At 45.8% G+C, this 24,565-nt stretch overlaps 1 protein-coding gene across 2 annotated transcripts in view; it reads right to left on the bottom strand.

Annotated features, from left to right (window-relative positions):
- Positions 1-24,565, bottom strand: part of CSNK1G1 (casein kinase 1 gamma 1) — a 98,281-nt gene that overhangs the window by 25,014 nt on the left and 48,702 nt on the right. For both annotated transcript variants that reach the window (XM_066558585.1, XM_066558586.1), the window contains exons 4-6: positions 24,315-24,355; positions 20,082-20,151; positions 2,904-3,055 (exon numbers count right to left, since the gene is read on the bottom strand). In XM_066558585.1, coding sequence (XP_066414682.1) covers positions 2,904-3,055; positions 20,082-20,151; positions 24,315-24,355 — 263 coding nt within the window. The remainder of the gene's footprint in view (positions 1-2,903; positions 3,056-20,081; positions 20,152-24,314; positions 24,356-24,565) is intronic.

Raw genomic sequence — 24,565 nt, 5'->3', positions numbered from 1 at the left:
ACCCTCTTATCCCAGAAAGGTAACTCTTAAGAGACTGATCTTGACAGCAGTTCCATCTCTAGACCTTCCTGATCAATTTGAGCCCTTCCACACATCAGCTGCTTAAATATAGATCAAATCAGCAGAGAATGAAATTAATCTTGTTCAAAGGCAATTTTGATGGTCACTGGTAGAATAACATCCTGCCACAACTCAGTCCAGATCACATCCAGAGTATTTTTCCAGGGCCTGGTGGCACAACAGACATTGCTGTAAGCTGTCAGTGAGCTTTGTACAGGCTGGGCTTGGCCAAGAGTGAAAAACAGAAGTCTGAATAAAAAAACGTTCTCCCCTGATTTATGGGCTGTGGGGACTGACATAGTGACCACATTTTAATTGCCAAGCTTGGCTTTGTTCAGGAGTTTCAGCCACTGGATGTGATCTACTGGATGTCTTCAGCTGCATGTGGAGTATGGAGGAAGCAGTTTGAGTCTGAGCAATTCCCAAACAGGCTGCCTTCCTTGAAGACTCATTGTTATCCTCAGCCAGGAGAGCCTTCCTAATGTAAAACTATGTTTGAATTCTCCTGTAATCCCACGTGGCACTTCTTAAGAGACATTGCCCTTATTTTTCCTAGAGAAACTCCTCTTTCTTCTAACATCTGGAAAGGATCCACCCCAGCCCTGAGATGCTGCAGCCTGTCAAGCTCATTCACACCAGCCAAGCAGAAATATGTATCAAAAAATATCTTTCCAGGATGCCTCTGCTTAAAAACTGACCACAGGACTGGATGCTCCTACAGACATGTGGATCATCCTAAGTATGAGGAGAAAGATGGGGACAAATGCCCATGGCTAGAATTACAGCTTAAGCAGACTTGGCCACTCAGAAGCAGGAATGAAATGTAATTCATGGATGTGAGCCCAAGGAGTTTGAGAGTCCAGCTTTCCTTTCTAGGTGTCTCACAAAGGAGTGTGACACAGTGACTGCAATCATTTAGTGTGGGAGAAAGATTTTCCCTAAATCCTTGTGGCTAGAGCAAAGAGTTTTCATTTCATTTGTGCAGTAAGTGCCAGCCCCTCTGGAAAACACTTCTCCCAGGGCCAGGTGATGGGGCACACCTGAGCATATCTGATCTGTCCCCTTAGATGTGCACACTCCAAGCTGGAAACTCATGTAACCTGCCCTGAGGAGACTGAGAAAGCCCTACAGCATCTCCCCGTGGCCAGAGGAGCACCTGATCCTGAGAGAGAACATCAGCTCCTCCATTTCCAGCTGCTTTTGCTGTCCCCCTGCACGTGTTTTCCACCTGGCACCAGTGCCCTGCTGAGCTGCAGCCTGGCCACAAGATCAACAGGTGATGCCAGTGAAGAACATCCAAGCCCAGAGCTGAGCTGCAGCCCCAGGACACAGCAGAAGGCAGCAGCCATGGCTGTGACAGTCTTGATTTCCCCAGCAGTCCCTTGGGTATGAATTTACATCTTTATATTTTCCCTCCAAAGGTCACACAAGCTGCATCTGAGGCTTTGCCAGCTGTTGCCACTTGATTTAATCAAAGCCAATACTATAAATTGGTTTTCCATTGATAAAGAAACACTCAAAACCAAGAGAACTTGACTGCTTTGCTGGGGAGGCCTCAGTACCAGGCAGGTGCTGTTCAAACTTCTGCAGTTCTGACCTCAGTTTTCCATTTGAGATTCTGCTGTGTCAAACTTCAGTTTACCTGGAAAGGATTGTGTTCCTCATCCCTTACATCTCCTCTTCCCTACCACACTTCTATCCACAGAGATATTAGTGTGAATATACAATTCCAACTCTGCTGTGGAGTATCTGGGTGATCCCAAGGTCCAGCTATGCAAGATCTAGATATCTGCAGATATTTAGGTACTTGGGAATCTGCAAGCCAGTCTGAAAACCAAAAAACCCAAACTGACTGGCTGGCCCCACTGACTTGTGGAAGTTTCCACACCACATTTAGTATGTTCAGCTTTCATGTTGCTCACTTTTAGCACAAACCCAAATCCAAGCCTGGATCCCTTCCAGCTTGACTTCCTTTCCTTTTCAGGTACATTAAAGGCTCTGTTTTGTTGCCCATAGAACTATTCTATTCCAAGTGTCAGGAATTTAAACCCATTTGATTGACCAAATTTTTGAGCACATTTGACAAAAGCAGAGCTCTCAAATGCTGCTATTTTGGCTGAGGAGGGCTCAGCTCCCACTGCCCCGTGAGGTTTCAGTCTATGGGCAGCCCAGTAGCACCAAACCAGCAGAACTGGTAGGAGTGTGGGAGGGTGCTGTGCTCTGTGTGTCCCACGGAGTGGGTGAGAAATGAGATGTTCCTGGGATGTCCAAAGAGAGGGAAGGGAGGGAGCTGGGGCAGGCACGGGGCGGGGGCGTGTAGGGGATGTGAGTCCGTAGGAATCCAGCTGCACTGGTTCTGCTGTGCAGGGAGCCAGCTCCTCATCAACATCATCCGACCTTCCCTTCATGGGCAGGAGTCCTCCTCACCCCTGAGAGGTTTTCTTTTATAGGAAAGATGGACAGGGACCTTGGACAAGGGATTGGAGTGACAGGACAAGGGGAAACTGCTTCCTGCTGCCAGAGCACAGGGTTAGAGGGGATATTGGGGAGAATGTGAGGCTGGGGAGGTTCTGGCACAGGTTTCCCAGAGAAGCTGTGGCTGCCCCATGCCTGGAAATGCTCCAGTCCAGGTTGGACAGGGCTTGGAGCAATCTGGGATAGTGGAAGTTGTCCCTGCCCATGGCAGGGAGGGTGGGATTAGATCCTTGAAGGTTCTTTCCAACTCAAACCTGGTGATTCTATGATGGAAGCAGATTCTCTCAGCCCTGAACCTTGCACTGTGCCCACCCTAGGATGGAAGGACACCCCAGAACACCCCAGGGCAGGGCCCTGCCATCACTCACCAGCTGAATGGCAATCATTAACACCGTCTTCAGGGTGAAGGTCCTGTCACAGAGGTCAAACAGATCTTCCAGGCTGGGACCAAGCAGCTCCAATACCATGGCATTGTACTTCCCACAGGGCCCAAAGTAATACACCTGGGGGAGCCCTTCAGCTGGAAGAATAGGGAAAAGAACTGGAATCAGTCAATGGGACAAAGATAATTCCCCTCCTCCTGCGTGCACACCTTTTGTTAGGCAGTTTATTGTCACTTCTTGAGTGTTCTATCTGCTGCTGCCCAGCAAGGAAATAAATCCCAGCACAAACTGTGACTGAACCAAAGGCCAAACCTGAGCAGTGCAGGCTCTGCTCAGCTACACCCCTGCACAGACAAAAGGGATTTCAGAGCACTTAACAAGTCCACCTCAAAGCATCGAGCTTTGGCAGCTTAAAGGCTTGGATTTAGAGAACAAGACACAAAGTTCCCTGTGTTCCACTAAAAACCAGGCAGAGAACAGCTCCAGATGTGGGCTGGCACTTGCTGGAGCAGTTAGGAAGATAACAATCCTTGGAGAAAATGAAGCATGGCCAAAAAAGGGCTGCTTTGTCACCAGAATAGCACCCAGCTCTTGTTTTTCAGCACAACCTTACACAAAGTTTACACTCAGTGAAAAGGAAAAAACCCCTTTCCTATAAAATAGGGAAAAGTTTTAAATTTTGACCAATCACCACACAAAAATAGGTGATCATGGTCATTAGCATATGTGCACACAACACAACTATCAACATTGAACTGGTAGGAGCCAGAGCCCATCTTCCCACCCAACAGACTGCTCTGTGGGAGTGCAGTGTTGATACTCAGCTGGCAGGGGATTTTTGGGTGGATCAGCTTTCTGAAAGGCATCAGAAGGAGAGGGAAAAAAAAACCAGCCTTGATGTTGGAAGACTCAGAGAGCTGCACAGCACTCCTGGAATTACCTTTGAGTCAAAAAGGAAACCACAGCAGCCCATACAGGAGGAATTTAGCACAGGCCCAAGTGCTCATTTTGCTAATCAGCACCTACACCAGCCCTCGGTGTCCTACAAGCTGGGTAGCATGTTTAAATATCTCTGTATTTCCAGTCTACACCTCATAAGCAGCTCCAAAACACAACAGAAAGGTTTTATTTTGAAATACAGGGCTTTGTCTCATGTCAAAACAAAATATGCGTTTGAATGCCCAAAGATTCGGTGTCCTGGTATTCAGTATAAAGGCTGAGCAAGGGGAGCAATGCTATGTTTTTTCCCCACAGAGATCCACAAATTATAGTGCACAGGACCTGAAAGCACTGTGATTACTAATTTTATGGCATGTTTTAAACAAGTGCAGGCATGCACCTGGATTTGCATAAGTGATCAATGTTAGATATAGCAAAATACTTGACTAATTAAGTGCAGAGTTTGTTGTGAGGTGCTCAGGCAGTGAAACATTCCAGGCTGGAGAGAACATCAGCAACACAACAAGTGCATGTCCTACTCCAGATTTAGGGAAACCCTGCTAATCCACCCAAAGGCACTTGGAACTCTGCAACCTGCCAACAACATAACAAAGCAGCACTGAGATCACCAAACTGTAAATAACACAGAACTTGTGCTCCCAAGTCCTGCTCCAAAAGAACAAATTGCAGTTTGACAAAGATTACCTGAGGAGGGTTTTAATCTCATTAATTCACATGCTCAGGGAATCTGTCAGCAGGATGCATTAATGGGACATTACAGAGCATTGCAGGAATTCCCTGCCTAACCAGTGTTTTGTGTCCCATGTAAAACACTGACCCAACCTGGGTTTGGGAGGCTGCTGCTCCTAACAGAGCTCCATGCTTCAGGAAGCAGTCACACTCATTAAATCCTCAAGGAACACAGGATGGTTTGATGCAGAAGCAATTCAGAAAGCCAAACAATGATGGCATATGATCCAGGCAGCTCCAAGATGCTTTCAAATATCCCCAAATCAACACAAATGGCAATTTAATGTCATCAGCCTAGTGCTGAAGGCTGGAATAATTGCAACAGCTCTTGAAGTGACTCACGGTGAACCACTGGGTTTTCAGTGAAGTCTGATGAGGACTTACCTACAAAGTCACCTCTAACACCAAGATAAGCATCTCTATTTTTTAGAGAATAATAGAATAATAATAGAGAAGAAGAGAGTAACAGAATATTTTATGCAAAGTTTAAACCTGAGCCCATTATAGATTCTAGATACAGACAGACAATGAGTACTTCTACCACAATTTCTATAAGTCTCAAATAGTGGAACTGAGGAAGGAATTAGGGTTAGGACTCTGATAACTAAGGCATGCAGGAGAATAAAATTGTAGAAAGGCTCTTAAAGAAGGTGAAGGATCCCATTTAATATTAATATTCCCAGGGGAATATGAGAACATTTACAGCCTCACTTGGTAAGGGGCAAGCATTGCAATCAAATGAATTTTCTACTGGGCATAAGACCCAGAAAGACAGATTGCAGCAAGACCCAAAAGGTGGGGATTTCATGTAGGGAAGGAAGCAACACTACTTAGTGCTCTCTGGGATCCCAATTCCTGCAGCTTTACCTACTCAGAGCTTACAGCCCAGACTACCCTGGGGGTACCCTCTTTGTCTTAAACCCTCAGGAAAGCTCTGCTTTCTGTGGGAGCTCTGGCAAAGTGAGGCCTTAGTGAAGAGCATAAAAAAGCATCCTAAATGTCAGAATACAGGAGATATCATTGGCTTCAGGCATATTTTTAGGGTTCGATTTTTCCCTGAGGGTTTTCTCTGACTGCCAGCTCTGCAGTCAAGGACTTCCCTCTTGCCTTTGCCAGGATAAAGCTGCTGTAACATCCCTCTGAATTCCAGAGCCAGCCTGCACTGCTGTGTCCTGGATCCAAAGGAGCATCACTGATGAGCCCTGTGGAGCTCCCAGCCCACACCAAGGATCCTCAGCTCCACACCAGTTATGGAAATAAAGTTGGGAGGTACTCAGCATAACACATCCTCAGCTCACTCAAGCTCAACTCAACGTTCACCATCTTTTTGGGAAGAGGAAAAGCTCGAAAGATGAACTTGATGTACACATTAAAGGGTGTGTTGGCGGATAAAACTGGATGAAACTTGAGATAGCGCCAGCTCCAGAGCCATTCTGAACAGTAAAAAGAGTCAGCCTAAAAAAATCTGCATAAAATTTGATTTTGTCACAGCCCATCTGCATAATTTATGACGTAGCTTGGCTCTATTTCAGCCAAAAGCATTGTGTCCTGGTGCTGAGTCCATTGTCACAGTGAACCACAGGAACTCCATAAATATTACCAGCAGCTCTGTAAATACTTAAGAAGGATGTTGCCAACTAAAGAGATTGATGGAGGAAAAAGGCAGTTGGAGTTGAGGTTTTTAATGGAAAGTAATCGCAGTGGGAGAGGACTGGAAAGGTCACACAAAGCCATGGTGTCATGCTGTAGGTGAGCAGCTCTGAATTCAGAGAGATGAAAAGCCACCAGCAGAGCAGAGTCTCACACTGAGGATTCAAAGGTACAACTCAACACTTGAAGCACAAACCAGGATCTGTTTAATTCAATTAATGCATGAAATCACATCAGAAGTAGGAATTTCTCCATGGTATCAAACAAAAGCAATCCACTAAGGGAAGAAAATACAGGCATGATATGTGCAGGTTCTCCTTTGGAGGAAAACCAGTTTATTACAGCAGAGACTGCTGCAAGCAGAAATCATCTCAATTTGCTTAACGGCTTTGGTCTCGCTGCTGAGTGATTTGGCTCAGCTACATGGAAAAGGGCCCACTCCACCCTCACTCTCACAGGAAGTTTATCACCCCAATAAACACAGACTGATTGCTGCACCGGAATCCACAGGCAAATTCTGCTATTTCAGCAGAGTGATGTCTTGGAAGAAATTCAAGCTGAGCACAGCGAAAACCTAGCAAAGCATTTTGTAGATTAAAGCATCACTGCTGGAATGAGAGCAAATGCAGACATCAAAGCCAAAAACTCAAGACTTTGATTCCCCCACACTCCCGAGACTGGCCTTGGCTTTCTGGGGATGCTAAACTCTCACTGCTCTGGGCTGCCACCAAAAGGGACTTTCCCATCCTTCCTCATGCTCTGAGGCTGAACAATATGTTGGATCAACCCAAAAAACCACTTGGCTTGAGCTTGAACACAAGAATGGGAATAGTAACAAAGAGCAGGATCACAGCTCTTCCAGAGAGCTTCATCTGAGCTGGATTAACACCTGGAGCAACATCTTCCAGGAACTTCCACCACAAGATCAATGCCCTGGATGATTTGAGTAATGTTATCTTGCTGCCATATCTTTTACAGCATGACTAATGGCCACAAAACTCCTCAGACATCCAACATACTCCAAAAAACCACACTGGTTCAGGCACACAGACATTCCAAAGCCATTTCCAGGCCTGGTTATGAAATGGTGATGGGCAGAGATGCCAATCTAAGGTTATGCCTGAGGGAAATCAGAGTTTGCAGCACCTGCCCTGCATGGAGGGCACAGGAAGCAGAACCCACCTGCTCCAGAAGAGCCTGAGGCTCTGTGTGAGCATCACGACAGGCTATCAATAAACTTCATCAACAGCAAGTAAAATACATCCAAGGAGGAATGAGGGAGTAAGTGCAGGAAGATGCACCTGGCATCTACATCAATGGAGGGACAAGTGCCACATCCCATACAGCAAATCACCAGGAAACATCCAGAGCTTGTGATCAATACCAGCAGTTTCAGAACCACCCATGGCTTTTGCTCCCATGGGGAGTTGTTTTCCACTGCCCTTCAATGAGGTGTAGCCAAATAGAGAAGCTGATGTCCTCAATTTCAAGAATTTAAGAAGGATTCAGACCCTCTCCTCATGCAGGTTTTGACACTGAGCTCTATTGCAGAGGGGAGACACTCCTGAAGAGCCCCAAATTCCATACCCAGAGCGGGGAGGAATCCAAGGCCAGCAAAAAGCTGATGCTTAATGCAAACCCACGCTCTGTGTGGGCAGCAAGAACTCCTTCTCACTGAAAGAGATGCAGACACACACACCAGAAGCATCAGTGCACAGAAAGTTCTGTGTGGTTTTAAAGAGGCTCTGATGAATGGGCCGTAGATTGTCACAAAATTCTCATTCAGAGCAGAAAGTTTATTTTTACAAATCACAGAACACAAAATTACACGATGAACACCATAAATAGCAACTGTGAGAGGGCTGAATATCTATAGCTAAAATTAAACATGTTCCAAACAAATTAAACAAATTGCTTTAGAGTAGTCAACCCATTTAAGCTGATTACACTAATGAGGATCTACCCTTCTCCTAATTTTCAAATCGGAATAAAATCCTGGCTGAAAGAGAAGATTTGTGATCAACATTGACTGGGCCAAGATCTCAGCTTTTAATGTCTTCAAACATGTCCCATGTAAATTTACCTGAGCACATTAGTTAACAGGTTATTTCTGTGAGCTGCAAGTAAAAAGACTCATCCTGCCCTTCAGATTTTGGAATAGTCTGCTTCAAAAATAGAAAGATGGGAGAAAAGTTGAAATGGGACTTGTTACTGGGAATAACTTGGTCCTAAGGGTCTTTTATACATTTGATTGGATGCCTTTCAGAGATAACTTCCTTCAAAGTACAGCTGCAAAAGCTTTATAATACAGTCCTTCACCTTCAATCTACCCTGGAGGAGCTTAGGGAAGCACAGAGATTTTGGGTGATTGAGTGTTTTCTCTTGTTTGAGAAACAGCAGTTGAGATGTGAAGGAAAACAAGCAGAAAATGCAATTTGTGACTCCAGCACCAGCTCACCTGCAGGTGGAAAAAGAGGTGGTGGAAAAGGTCTGCCACAATCTCACCAACCACTCCTAGGCTTCACAAACCTTGAACCGGCATAAGATTAGGGAAGAACCTAAAAACAGGGGTCTGATCCAAAAACCACACAGAAACATCCACATGGAGAAGAGGGGTTGGAGGATCTGGAGGAAGGCAGCTCCAATGGTGATCCACAGAGAGCACCACCATGCTGTGAGTGCTTCCAGCCTGTAAAGCTCCTGAACATTTTCCTTGCTCTCTTGAGCTCTGATACTGTGGTTTGAGAGCCCAACATTTAACTTTAGTTCTTTCTCACTCACCTGAACAAGGTGAAGAGCAGCCAGACCTGTCCAGACCCCTCACACATCTCCTGTCCCTGAAAATCCTCCTGCTGTTTGCTCCAGCTGCTGCCAGACACTCAGCTCTGCTGCCAGCTTCTCACAGCATCTTTTCTCTGCTTTGTCTAGGCAATAAATCACTTCTAGCAATGCTGAATGCTCTTGTACCACTGCCTAGCAGGAATTTCTGCAGCAGAACATTCTGCTTTAGCCCATCAGTGGGTGAGGAGGAGGAGAGGCAGAGCAAGGCCCTGCTCCTGGCCTTGGACCTGGAAAAGGCACAGCTCAAACACTCTCTGAACTCGAGAGGAAATAACTCAAAGGAGAACATCAGAAGCTGGAAGGGACCTCAAAGCTGCCATGGGCAGGGACACCTTCCAGTAGACCAGGCTGCGCCAAGACACATCCAACCTGGCCTGGAACACTTCCAGGGATGGGAAAGGCACAGGAAGGTACTGGATCAACACCTTCTCCCCTGATGATGGCAGAGAGAGCTGAGCTTTTCATGGGAAGAGACGACAACAGCTGTGTATGAGCTGGAGGAGACAGAGCTGCTGTCATCTCCTGGGAGTTCCATGTGGACTCCAAGACTCCAGCCTCACTCCAGCTCATCTCAGATTATGCAGGATGGATTTAAATCCTGCTGTGTTTTGTTTCATTTTGGTAATATTTGAATCTACAAAAAGAAAAGGTAGGGGAAAAGGAGCAGGAGAAAAACAGACCCGGGAAGGACAGAAGGAAGAACATATTTGTTCTTGATGCTGGTAAAAATCCAAACAATTTGATTTTTACTTCAACTGCAGAAAAACAAATCTCAGGATCGTTGTGTTATTAGAACAGGGTGGCATTTCATCTTCCTTGAGTGGTACAAGCTGGTTTCCTGACATCATGGCTTCTCTCAATTAAACAACTCTTCACATCCACAAAGCAAGAAGTACTTGAAGAGGGGGTACCAAGGAGACATTCATATTTGTATTCATAAAGATAAAAAAAAGGTTGGCAGGAGAATCAACCCTATCTGGAAAGGTCAAATGCAGGAAAACTTTCAAAATCTGGGAAATTTACCCAGAAACACCCATTCACAGGCATTTTCTTAGCTCTGTCAAGTGAAACTGTTTCTATTCTTGACAAACACAGAAAAATAAAGTACAGCACAATAAATTGTTTTTTTCTCAAGTTTCAAAAGACTGAATTCACATTTCTAGGGCTTGGGGGAAATAGCTGCATTCAAATCTCCATGTTACTGTTGGATTTTGTATCCAACACAACATGTTGCTCCAGTGACGATGGCAGCTGGCACATAGAACAACACCTTAAAAGAAGGATAGATAAAACCAGTAAATAATTTTAGAAGAGTTATTTTAAACCATCCAAAAAAGTTCTAGCTTAAGTTCTATCCTTATTACCTTTTCCCACACACCTGCAATACAAGGACAAGGATGAAAGAAAACCACTGGAACTGCCCAGGGCAGTGGTAGAGCCACTCAATAACATTCCTGGAGGGATTTAAGAGCCACGTGGATGTGGCACTTGGGAACAGGGGGTCATGGTGGCCTTGTCAGTGCTGGGGTGTGGTTGGACTTGATGGTTTGAGAAGGATTCTTTTCCAACCTAAACAATTCTGTGACTCTGCTCCACTGCAGGTCACATACCTGTGTGAGCTCTGCCAGAGCACATCTGGGTGGCCAACTGGGCTCTGCTGTTTAAGAACACCCAGAAAAACCCAACCAAAAAGAGAGAAAGAAACCAACAAAGAAACAAATTCCTCCTTCCCCCTCAAAAACAAAAAAAGAAAATAAAAATCCAAGGAGCAATTGGAAGTTGCTCCTGATCAGTTTTCCTTTGCTGTGCAATTGCTCAGCCCTACCTGCTGAGAGGGAGTTGAGATGAAATCATGGGGTCCCTTGGTAGTTTTCTTTTCTTTTGAGAACAAATTCATAGAATCATGGAATATCCTGTGCTGGAAGGGACTTACAAGGACCAACAAGTCCAAGTCCTGTCCCTGCACAGACACCCCAACAATCCCACCCTGTGCCTGAGAAATTGTCCAAACACTCCAGAGCTGTGGCAGCCCTGGGGCTGTGACCATTCCCTGGGGGGAGCCTGTTCAGTGCCCCAGCACCCCCTGGGGGAAGAGCCTTTTCCCAATATCCAACCCAAACCTCCCTAATATAGCTCCAACTATTCCCTCAGGTGGTGTTGCTGGTGACAGGGAGCAGAGATCAGAACTGCCCCTCAGCAACACGTTATGCACATGAAGTGATGTGTGTTAATGACATTACAGGTATAACCTCGAGAAAAATCAACAACAAGAGTTCTTGGTTGCTCAGCAGCACTCAAATTTCACTCCAGAAGCAGTGCCAGGGAAGAAGCTATTTCTGGGCAGATGAAAAATGCCACAAAAGCAGCAAAAACAAATAGCTTGTGCTGAATTGCTGCTCTGGTGCCCAGAGAATCATTTTGGTTTGATCACACCAAGTCCCAGGTGGCTCCTGCTCTTCCTCAGCTCATCTCCATTGGATCTGTTGGCTGGAGGCAGAGCTTTTCCCTGCTCCCTGCCCAGCTGCACACAGGGTGACACTTCCATGATGACAATGCAGGGAAGCTCTGCCAGCCTGGGCTGCAGCCACAGCCCTGAGCAGGGGCCACAGGCAGTGGCACCAGCACAGCACAGAGACCTAGGGCCAGACTGGCACATAACAGGCAGGATTTGTCCTGCATCCAGCAGCATTTTTACCTGGGATGGCAAATCAGGGGTCAGATGCAGCTGGATAAAGCAGATGTGGTATTGGACATGTACCTCTGGGTGCTCAGGAGGAAGAGGATGCTCAGCCTCGCTCAGGCAGCTGAAGGCCAGGTTCCCACCAGACTGTGCTGGGACAACCTGGGGCCATTTCTGGCAGTACAGCCCTATGTGTCACCCCAGAGCTGTGCTGGGATCTTCCTGCAAAGCTGTGGGTGCAGCTCGGGCCCCCAGAACTCCCACTGGTCCCACTGGGAGGGTGGATTTCTGCAGGTCTGCCCCTGCAGCAGCATCAGAGTAGAAAGTAATGGGTAAGAATCAAATCAGGCAAACTCTCCACAACAAAGCAAGAGATTGGCTCCCATCAGTCCCATCACTACTGTAGGATTGGAGGGAAAAAGGGATTTTTCACATGAGTAGGGAAGTGTTACCCACACAGTCCTTCCAGCCTGAGGGAAAACCTCCCACTCCCTCTAATGGCAGGAGAACCTGCTGCCAACAGAAGTTCAGAGGCACCAAATCAGATCCTGCCTCCAGATACCATCTCTGTTTCACCTTAAGAGAGTCAAGTAAGAGCGGGTAGGAACTTTCAGACAGAAAAATTATTACAAAACTTCAGAACTCCAGCCCGACCCATCACACTCAGGCAGAGCCTGTGGCTTATCTTTTAGATATGAGAGGAGGTTTTTCAATAGCAGGCAGGGCACAGCTCCAAAACACAAATTCCAAACCCATTGGAGAGCCTGTCTGGGAGGTGGGCAGCCCTCCATAACAGGACTTTCCTGGCACAGCTCAGTGTTTCACCTTAGAAACCTACAGTGTGTGTAGCATGCCTCTGCTGCACTGGAAGGGATCCCACTAAATCCAGCACCCACCTTCCAAAGGGGAAAGAGCTTTGGGTCAAGGCAGTGCTCAACACCTGACACAGCAGCCCCCCTCAAAACTGATTTTATAGCTTTAGACCTCAATTAGTTCCTAAGTGCAGCATCCCTATGGCTTGAAGAATGTTCAAAGAAGGGATAGAAAGGGGGACAAGCAGAATAGCAAACCAGCTCCTAATCCTTATTAATTATCCTGGCTCTCATTGCCAAACTGGGTTTTTCATTCAATGTAAATATAAATTCCAAAGTTTATCTTCAAACATCACGTGTCATGTGGACTCCCCATCCCTGGAAGTTTTCAAGTCCAGGCTGGACAGGGCTTGGAGCAGCCTGAGATAGTGGAAGGTGTCCCTGTCCATGGCAGGGAATGGAATGAGATGAGCATTAAGGTGCCTCCCAACCCAAACCAGTCTGTGGTTCTGTGGTCTTCACCTCCCCACTCCAATGGCTGAGGAATTCCAGTTCCCAAGCACAGCCAGCAAGGCATAGTTCAGCTCAGGGTCTCCTGGAAAGTACCAGAAACAGCACAGGGATCTTAATGATGAAATGTCTGTCTCTCTCCTTGAGTCCTGCTGGATCCTCAGGGCAGCAGCACATCCCACAACCCACAGCCTGCTCTCAGTGGGCATTGCTGACCATGAGGAGAACCCAGTGGGGCATCTGGGATGACCTGGATGAGTGCAGCTGCTCCAGGTTTACGGCCATGTCAGGCTTCAGGGAAAAGTGTCTCCAGGAAAGGCATTTTCCAGCTTCCCAGCATCCCGCTGCTGCTCCCCTTCAGTTGCTGGTGTTGGATTTGGAGTTGCTGCCTGGAGCTGCTGGTGTTTGATTTGTGATTACTGCCACAAATACCAGAAGAGCAGGAGATGCATGAGGACTTTTCGGAACATGAAAAGGAAACTGCCCTAATCTCATATTCAAATATTAATGGCCTTGCTTTAAAAGCATCTGATAACTTCCAATTGACAAAATCTAAATTTAGCCCAAGGAAGTTAAAACTTCTGATGCTGAGATGCTGAAATGTGCACATTCAGGAAGCCCTTCCTAACAAGGGAATGGCCACATGAAAGAAAAGCCATGTATTTTTAAATAGTGAAACATAATTCTCTGGAGATCAACAGCAAGCCAGCCCTGAGAGCAGCAGGGTCTAACTGAGCACTTTACAGTAATCCACTACATTTCATTCTGCAATTCAAAAGCTTGGAATCCAGGATCCCTCAGGTTCAAGCTCCTTGGACTACTCTGACTTTACAATGAAGCTGCTATCACCATTCCTTAATATACAGCTCAGCATTAGGGTCTCCGGTTTTTGCCTAAAAACAACACCTTCAGTAGAATGAAACTGTATCTCCATTGCTGATATCTCCCACTTCTGGCCAAGGGCACACTTCTGCGCAGGATTTGAGAATGGAGACATTTTTCCTCACTGATAGAAAATTAACCCAACATCTTAAAACCTTCAGGTCTACTGTAGGCATCTGAGGTAGGGAATGAGTGACATGAGATGTGTCCCAAAGCTGTTTCCTTGTAAAGAGATGTCAGTTTTGTATCACCTTGCACAGATGAGTCACTTATTAAATACTTACAGTCACCGAACACTGGCAATATAAAATATTTCCAGTATTTCAAAGGAAGAGGCTGCAGTGCTCATCCAGAGTGTTGTAGTGTGACAGGTATGAACAAACCCATACAATAAGTAGGACATAAAATACCTCAGGTGACAGCCACGTGTTGCTCCACACAAGTCCAAACTCACTTTGGGGTGCAAAGGGGAGCCCTTGGAAATGTTCAAGGCCAAGTTGGAGAGAGTTCTGAGCAAGCTGGTCTAGTGGAAGGTGTGCCCATATGGCCACGAGATGAGCTTTAAGGTCCCTTCCAATCCAAACCACTCCATGATTTTATGATCATTCCCCCCAAACCAGCCCCTGCTGAGGGGTGACCTGGCTCAGCTCCTGGCCACAGCAATGTTTCTATCCAGGTGGCAAATATCGGTGGGAATTCTGGAGATTACAGAGACTGTAGCCACTGTTAATGGGTGTGTTCACACTTCTTAATTAATAAGGGTGGGGACCACTTGCACTAACCCTCCCTCACATGGCCTGCACTTACTCCTGCTCCCTTGGGGAAGAGAGTTGTGCTCAACGACCTCCCCATAAAATTGTGGTGTTGGCAGCTCCACTACGGAGACTTGTTTACATCCATCCTATAACGAGCTTCATCAAAATGACCCATAATTGCCACGTGAATGACAGCATTGTGCAACTGGCATGGAAAGAATTTCTTCATAAAGCACACCGATACATACAAAATGTGTGTGGGTACAGCAAGAGCAACACAGGAAAAGGTGCTCAACACGAGCAATCCCAACAGGAGAACTCCATAGGCAGCATGGATAGCAGACAGCTCAGCCACACTGAGGAATATATATGCAAATATTGACTAGACTATGCAAAGGATTGGTTATTTATAACACCTTCATTTCCCTCAGTCCTACCTCCTGACAAGTAAACAGACTGCTTCACTCTGGCGAGTTGTGCAACACAGAGAGATCCCAAAGTAAACACACAGACTCCATACTTCATTAGAGGTGAACTTGTTTACAGAGCAGGAATTAAAACAAAACCACAGAATCCGTCAATATTCTATATGCACTGACATAGCCCTCCCTGACTCAGAACGTTCTGCTCCTACACTGTGACTCATCCCCTGCGTGGGCTGGGCACTGCAGAGATCTCGGTTTCCTGGGGTTCTCCAGCCTATCACACTCCTCTTCTGCTCCTCACCACGCCACTCTGGAGGCTCATGACGTCCCACATCCACTTGCCTGTGTCACCTCCCCATGCTGGCAATGACCACTGGCTCCAGCGCTGTGACACAATGCACGTGTGTGAATGAATCAATCACATGTGCCAAGGTGGGACTGTGAGGGGTGGGGGAAGGTGTGACTCATCTGCCAGCTGACATAAAAATAAACTACTACTGAATCAAAAATGCATGACTTCTGCACACGATGTGCACAGGCAGAAGCTGTCACTATGTGGAAGCTTGAGCATCAGCTCCATGCAGCCAGAAGAAACCTGGAAGTTTTTACTTCCATTTTACCTTCCAAAGGTGATGCTTCAGGGAGAGATGCCAGAGGTGCTTTGAAATGTGGTAATAAAGCCCAGAATAGTTTGGGTTGGAAGGGACCTTAAAGTTCATCTCATTTTACCCCCTCATGGGTAAGAACACCTTCCACTAGATCAGGTTGCTCCAAGCCCTGTCCAACCTGGCCTTGGACACTTCCAGGGATGGGGCAAACTGTGCCAGGGCCTCACCACCCTCACAGAAAAGAATTCCCTCCCCAGTATCCCATCTACGCCTGCCCTCTGGCAATGGGAAGCCATTCCCTGTGTCCTGTCCCTCCATGCCTTGTCCCCAGTCCCTCTCCAGCTCTCCTGGAGCCCCTTCAGGTGCACTGGCAGGGGCTCTGAGGCCTCCCTGGAGTTGCTCCTCCTCCAGGTGAGCAGCCCCAGCTCTCCCAGCCTGGCTCCAGCCCTGAAACATTCTGTACTCTTCTCTGGACTTGTTCCAGCAGCTCCTGAAAAGAAGATTTAATTCTTCTAATCTGGAATCAGCCTCAAAACAGAAGGACCATTTCTGTTATCCACAGGCACACAGAGCCCACAGGACACAGCCAATGAGGCCCTGGTGTGCCACCAGCAGGACCCAGCTGCTGCAGGACTCCTGCAAGCCATGGGAAAAGCAGTTGCTTTTACTCATCCCAAACCAGGCAGGGGGGTCCTGAGATGCTGCTGGCTGTGCAAGGAACAGTTCAAGCAAAGCCAAAGCTTTGTCCTTTGGTAACTGCCCAAGAAGTTGAACCATTCCAGGATCTTGGTCTGTTTGACCATGGACAAATAACTCAGTTTATTTCACAAACTCCAAATGACATCTCAAATGACTTATCCAGTACCAGAAACATGTTGGAGACTTGAATGATCCTGACTCCAGTCAGGATGCTGGAGCAATGTGACTTTTAGGACAAAAACCATTCATTAAACAGTTCAGTACAACACTGGCACTAGAGGACTGATGAGAGCAATGCAACTAGTTAGCACAGAGATGATTAAAACTACTTCAATTACCTTGCTGAACAAATGGATCATATCCCAGACTACCCAAAACCTAAATGAATTACATTTCCTAAAGGAAAGATGTGCTTTCCTGAGACACCCTATGGATTGACCATCAGGTCTCTGACTCCATGCCCAAGCTCTGCTGTTTTGTTTTGCTGCTCACATGAAGGCAAAGTGCTCAGACACTATTTTAGGTTGTTAGATATTTAATTCCACAGTGAGAAGGAAGAAGCTGGCAGATGGTCACTGTGCAGCAGGGCCTTGCTCGACTTCTGCAGGGAGAAATATTCAAGGAAGAATCACAAAAATCCATTTCTATGTGCAAACATTCCTCCAGTTACAGGAAGGGAATTACAGGGGAGCTCTTGGTTTCCCTAAAACAAGGAGGCCCTGAAACATCAGAGACAGCATCAAATATCCAAAGCAGCACATCAGAGATATCTGTGAGTTGGTTACTCCTGACTCAGGACTTTCTCTGAATCTGCTGGATCCATCCACCAGTATTGAGCAGTTCTGAAAAGCACCAAGAAGAGCCACATTCCTACAGTTTAGATCCCTTTGACAAACTTCTCCCTGCTCCATCACTTAATCTAGTGTGAAGCATCTTAAGATGTCTGAGACACATGAAATCCAGTCTGCTCCTTTGCTAATCCAAGCTGACTAGGGATCCTCATCCGAGGCACATGGCAGGCAGAGGAACTGGAGCTGCTGGGAGGGGACAGATGCAACTTCAGTGCCCTGTCAGAAAGTCTTGGAACATGGAAGCTGATGGAGCATGTGGCACAGGGAGCCACAGAGCCACTGCTAAGGAACAGGCAGTTATCACATCCTCTGTTCATGTGGAAACATCTCACATGAAAACTCATCTCAGGATTTAGCTTCTGAATTACTGGGCTGTTTGCTACTCTGTCCAACTGCACCAAGGAAATGCAAAACTTGACTGAATAACTTAGAAAAAGGAAAAAAAAAAGACTTTTCACTAGTTTTTGATGATGTCAAGTGCATCAGGTTATTGATACCCACATACATCCTTCAGGCACTGGCCAAGTAGGTCGGTCCCTTCCAGCCTAAGTTTTCCTCTGACTATTACTCAAGAGTAACACATTTAAAAATGTTTATTCTGAACATTCAAGAAGGAAATCACCATTAAAACTCTTCTTATTAGGAAAAAATCCCCCGTTTTTCTCCCAAAGCTGCATGTGATGACAATTCTGACATCTCAGAGCTCACTGGGACCATCTGGCTGCACAGGCAGCTGAACTGCTGAGCCACCGAGGGGACAAGGGGACGAGGTGGCTCCTGTGGTGACACAACCAGGCTCCCTCTGCTCTCCCTCCTTCAGCTAACAGTGGGAGCTGCAGCCAGACACGTCATTTGGCAGGATTAATTGGCTAATTTATTGAGCAGAATGTCACATGCAATGCTACTGTTGCTGTCTCTGAGTCATGCACACCATGTGTTCGGACACTTCTAGTCTTGGTTTGGCAGGTGTAGGACAATTCCAAGTAAGCAGACATCCCTACTGGAAGTTCAAGCCTGGCTGTTTGAGCAGTTCCAGAGCAAGGACCATTATTAGCAACATCACTGAGAAGAAACCCCTCTATGACCCCAATGGTGGCACTTATTTATCTGTTTTTCCAGCCAGAAACTCTTCCCAAGTCAAGCCTCCCTGCTCCTGGCAGCTTGACTCCACCAAAATTTGTTTTGCTGGGATTCCAGGTTTCATGGTGAGACCCGAATTGAAGTTCATAACCTCCACTCAAGTCTTGGCCAATTTCCAATTGTTTCAGCAAAACAGCAGCACAAGAGCTTCTAAAGGCATCCAGCAGCTCATCAGAGCTGGGTGTGTGACACCCATGGGACCACAGAGACAGAAACACAGTCAGGTTGTTCAGGAGGCTTCTCAACAGACAAATGCTTCAAGACTAGGAGGGAATTCCTCCCTGTGAGGGTGGGCAGGCCCTGGCACAGGGTGCCCAGAGCAGCTGTGGCTGCCCCATCCCTGGAAGTGTCCAAGGCCAGGCTGGACAGGGCTTGGAGCAACCTGGGATAGTGGGATGTGTCCCTGACCATGGCAGAGGTGAAATGAGATGGGCTTTAAGGTCCTTTCCAACCCAAACTATTCCATGAATGTTCTGAGCGGGTAAATATTACAGGATGGAAAGCTTAAATTCTTTAGGAACAGAGGAAAACCTAAAAATACTTAATCTGACCAAAATAAAGCCACTCCTTCAACTTTGATCATTTTATAATTCTGTAATAACATCTTTATAGTGTGGAAGGAAGCCAAGTGATGTAGAAAAAGCAGGCTGGGATTCACTCATGTGTCACAAGACGTGTGGGCTGGGGTATCCCAGAAATCACAAGCACCAACAGAACTCCAGCACAAGTTCAACTAAGTATTTTGGTAATGTATTATTACCAAAGTATTTCTGGATGTCCATCAGACATCCTCTGCAAGTGGGAGCTGGGTCCATTCAAGGAAAACAGGAAAAATAAAATCAGAAGTATAAAAACACTACAGTAATGTAAGAAACTTGTCAAAAACCCAAAGTCAATACATGTGCAAGGCACAGAAGGAGAAGAGAAGGTTGTTGCTTCACAGAGACTTCCCTGAGCAGTGGAACACCCTGCACGAGGCTGTGGAAATCCCTGGCATGGGACACAGCACATGCTAAAAGGCTCTTCAGGCTTAAAAAACAACCATAAATTCAGGGAAGAAAAATCCAAACACTATTAGACACAACTCAAGCTCTGTATCAGGGAAATCAGAGACTGCCAGAAAAAAAAAAATGTATAAAAAATTCCACCTTTGGCTGATCCTGCTCTATTTTTCTCCTGTTTGCTGTAGACCATGATTGCACAGAGAAGCCATGGGGCTCGTGGACACTCTTATGATTTAACAAGTAAAAATGAAAACAATTTCCTAGGTTTAGACTTTAGATCACCTACTTAAGGGGTGTTGTTCTATACACAAATAACTTTCCATCCATTGACAATTCCTGTGTTTTACAAACACACTTACAGGAGTATTTCCATATCAGCAACTCCTCACAAACTCAAGATTTTAGGTCCACACAATTACCCAATATCATCATTATGATCCCATTCTCACCAAATCGCTTCCAAAACTTGTGTGAGCCTAAAAGGAATTGGCCTAGATCCCTAAGTTCATGTCAGAGTTACACAACAAATACTATGGTGGTATTTGATTTAATAAAGAAATCCATTTATTAAAGAAATTTAATAAAACTTTTGATAAGCTTAAGGTAGGTTTACTCACCTGCACTTCCAAGTTGTTTATAAAATCTGTATTCTAAATGAAGCTGTGGTGCCCGGGATTTAATTGGTTCCTAGGACAAAAATAAATAAATTGGTTAAAATCAGTTTGACTAAAAGAAGTTCTGTCCTATACTTGAAGATCTGTGCATAATTTAAACGCCCCAAATTGAAATTCTAACAACAGACTTCACCATTAAATGTCATTTAAATAAGAAAAGAACAAAAAGCAGTAAGATTTGCTCTCTGGAGGAGAAATAACATCCTCATTTAAATATAAAGCTCATTCATTGCAGTGAAATTCAAGGATCATTCCACAGAGCTCCTGATCCTTGAAGAACAACCCTGGACATTGGCAGAGGGAAGTCAAGGTTGCAGAAGCTCAGGCCCCAGTTCACTCTGTGGGCTCTGTGACTGCCCACAGTGCTTTTGCTGGTCTCCAGCCTGTGTTCCTGAAAAATGTTGAGTCACACAAGTGTGTTTTAGACAGACAACAGTCACTCACAGCAAGCACCACAGTGCAGCCAGTTGGGAAAAAGGAAGAAGTCTCCCCCTCCTTGTGGCAGCTGTCAGTCAAACATCTTGAAACACTCAATAATATTCTATTTTTATCCACAAAATACAAAAAAATAAAAGGGTAAGTCTGCAATGCACCCAAACCATCCCATTCATTAACTGTTACTCATCTGCGTTTTACATACAAGACTTAATGCCTACAATCCATCAAGGCATTAACGTGCAAGATTACAGAGGTTCTAAAAATATAAAGTTAATATGGAGAGGATTAAGAGACTGGAGTAATTACATTTGCAATAAAACTGTGCACTTGGGATAGGCATGGATGAGGTTTACCAACAGCCCAGGCAGCCTGGAGATAGGAGTTCATACTGGCCTCAATTTTTGCTGACCTCTAGTCTGCACTGTAAGACTGATGTCCACACTGGCTGTGAACTCCACAGTCAAGGCTTCTTTCTAAGTGTGGAGAAAGAATTCTGTACAGGAATTCAGGCAATTTGACTTGTAGCCAAGCTGTTCCTCATCAGCTCAAGTCATCCCATCCATTTCCCAGCAAGGGCAAGGAACACTCCTGGGTAACTTCCCAGCGTAATCATACAATCATTGAGGTAGGAAAAGGCTTCCAAAGTCACCAAATTCCTGATGTTTTAAAGCTCCAGAAGATAAATATGACCAAATACTCAGCAAACCATGTGAAAAAAAATATTCTGGAGGAAAAACCGAACCTGCACCAAAGGCAAATAAAAAACAACACACAAACAAGTTTGTTATATAAAAATTAAGATAATTGTTAGTGCCTTGAGGGAGGGGCTACAGACACCTGCAGAGCACAGGGATTCAGGGCAACAGGAGCTCAGCATGTTCAGGGAGTAGTTTATTTATCCAAACATGCAAAGGGGAAGGATTGATGCAGCAGGATGTGATGCTGCTCATGACAAAATCAGGGGAAGCAGCCCTGCATCAGGAGCTGCTGGAGCCAGAGCTCTGGACACTTGCCAGAGTCATGGCAGCTTCTGAGAAGATCATACCAGCACAGATGGTTGTCCTGTAGGTCAAGGGCTAGGGATGATGGCAGATTTTGTGTTTGTAGTAAAAATAACTGAATTGCAGCTGCCTAAGAGAGAAAATCCAAGCTGGAACCAACAGCATCATCATTGCTGCGAGGGGATGGCCTGGTGCTTGTGCTCTGACTGCAGCTGGAGGGCACCAGGCTGGCTGCTCCCAGGGAAGAAATTCCTCATGTGGGCAGAGCAGCTTTGAAAACCCTCAGGAGAATAAACCAGATGCCCCTGACCAAGTAAGTCAGCTGAAGAGCAGGACCAGAAGCTCCATGGTGACACCACAGCAATCAACACAAGGACCAACCTCCACTGCCAGGAGTTCTCCAAAGTGTAGCCTCAGTCCCAAAAAGAAACCATGAGGCATTAGCATGGAAATTCACAGGACTTTTTGATGGCTCTTGGTATCCATCACACAATTCCCTCATTTCCCAGCTCTAATAGGAGGCAGGAATAGCTGAGACAGCAGGGCTGCAGTGCTGGGAGAGGATCTCACAGCTTGAAGGACTTGGAGTAGTGCTTTGACTCGGTCCAACAATGAAGATAAAAGAAAATGTTGCCTATAAGTACATCTTACAGCTACTCCACCACTAATCCACAAATTATTTGAAGGATAAAGAAAATAGCAGTTAAGTCCACATGTAAGAAAAATGTATTTGCTGCTGAGGAGGCTGAGTCATTCTTATTCCTGTGGAATTTTGTCTAAGATTAGGAGATCAAGAAACCCCCATTTCTCCTACTGCTCCCTCCTTAAACTTCTCCAAAACAGAGCATGGATATGGACACCTGGATGGCCGTCAGATAACAATTCCAGCCCCTCACACAAGAAGGACCTGAGATTTTTAAACCTGCATCACAACAGGGCAAATGAAACTGGAGAGTGGTGCAGTGTAACTGCTTTAACACTCAGTTATTTGGGGGGAAAAAAATAGTGAGAAAAGTGAAGAAAGAATGTGACCAGAAAAACAGGTCAGATTGAGGCAGCCATTAGGCAATTGAGTCCTGCCATATGGAAAAGCTTCAGGTTACTGGGAGGTGTCACTGCAGCCACTTTTCTGAGAGAAAAAAGCACCCTTTGGACTAGTACAGCTGTGTTTTAACTTATGGTTTCCAATGCAACAACTTTGTGGGATTATCTGTGGAAGCAAACCAGAAGCATTATTGCCTCAATAAAACACCTTGTCTGTGTACACAGCACATTTTTAATGGCCTAAAAGCAACAATTCTCCTTTCTGATGTGCATCCATATCAAGGGCATCTCCTATGGAGCCAGGCTAGGAGAGCTGGGGGTGCTCACCTGGATCAGAGAAGGCTCCAAGGAGACCTCAGAGCCCCTGAAGGGGCTCCAGGAGAGCTGGAGAGGGACTGGGGACAAGGGATGGAGGGACAGGACACAGAGAATGGCTTCCACTGCCAGAGGGCAGGGTTAGATGGGATATTGGGAAGAAATTCTTCTCTCTGAGGGTGTTGAGGCCCTGGCACAGGGTGCCCAGAGCAGCTGAGGCTGCCCCATCCCTGGAAGAGTCCAAAGCCAGGTTGGACAGGGCTTGGAGCACCCTGGGATAGTGGGATGTGTCCTTGGTGTTCCACCATGGCAGGGGGTGGAATGAGAAGAACTTTAATGTCCCTTCCGGGATACCCAAACCTGTGTGGGATACTGTGTTCCTGAATTCCTCTGCCAACAGGAATGAAAACAAGTCCCTCCTGTAATTATATTTCATCTACTAGACATCATAAGGGGAATGCCAGAGGTATGGAATCTGAGGCACTCAAATGAGATCACAATTAATACACCAAATCCATCCTCATTTTCTGTCAGCAGAGTGGTTCCTTTCATTTTGCCAGACAGCATCAACTGGGCAAACTGGGGGGTTTGCTGCAGTGTCAATACAGCACCACAACTTCAACTTCAGATTTTAGGGCTTGGGTTATGTTTACAGAGTGTTCACATGAGAACTCAGCCCATCAGGTGAAGACACGGAATCTGAAACCCCAAGGGACTAATGAAAGTCTGAGTTTACAGATAGGAAAAGTTAATGCCTAAACACAAACTACTGGGCTGTGAGTTTATAAATGCTGAAGAGCTACAAGTTAGGAAGTTCCCCATCCCCCAGATTCCACAGATAATGAGACTGTATCTCTGCAACCCAAGGAAGACTGACCTTCACCAAACTGGATCTTGTTTTGCCTGTTGCATCTGCAGGCTCTCAGTACCACACCAGACCAAACTGTACTCTGCTCCCCCAGGGAATTTTAACCAAAGGAACACCCTCTTTCCTGCCTCTTGACTCCAAAATCATGGACCACCAGGCTGCACAGTGACATGCTCCTAGCCAAACATTCTGAAGTCCTGAATGGAAAGGTCTAAGCCATGGAGCAGCAGGAGGTGCAAACCCATCACCAGTGCCCTTCACTGGGACCTGGGCAGAGGAACAAGGCTCTCACTGCTCCAAGACAGCTACAGATCCTTTAGGTACCAAAACCCTTCCAAAAGTGGAAGGATGGGTTTTTTTCCCTGCTTTTAAGAACTTATTTTAGTTTTAACAAATCAGTCCCAGCTGAGGGTGGGAGCAGCACTGAGCCCAAACTGAAAAATTTGCTTTTGGTCTGAATTTTTAAGATGAAGTATAAGTCATTTAAAGACACCTGAAGCTACTACTTACCAGTTTGATCGCTACATATTCATTGGTGTAGAGATTTTTACCTGCAAAGGAAGAAGAAAAAAACATCTTTTAGTTCCACATTCAACACTTGCAGCTCGAGGCACAATGAGAAATAATGACACTGATGCCAAAGGGCTCTTTTCCTAATTTGCCCTGAAGTTCCTGCCTTTAACAAAGCATTTGCCTGAAAATAATCAAAATAATGAACAGTTTGCAGCAGTTTAGCAGGGCAGGTAAATAACACCTTCCAC

The sequence above is a fragment of the Molothrus aeneus genome, chromosome 13 (genome assembly GCF_037042795.1).
Source record: "Molothrus aeneus isolate 106 chromosome 13, BPBGC_Maene_1.0, whole genome shotgun sequence".
Lineage (NCBI taxonomy): Eukaryota > Metazoa > Chordata > Aves > Passeriformes > Icteridae > Molothrus > Molothrus aeneus.
The sequence above is the reverse complement of the archived record's forward strand: the minus strand, read 5'-3'. Positions and strand labels throughout refer to the sequence as shown.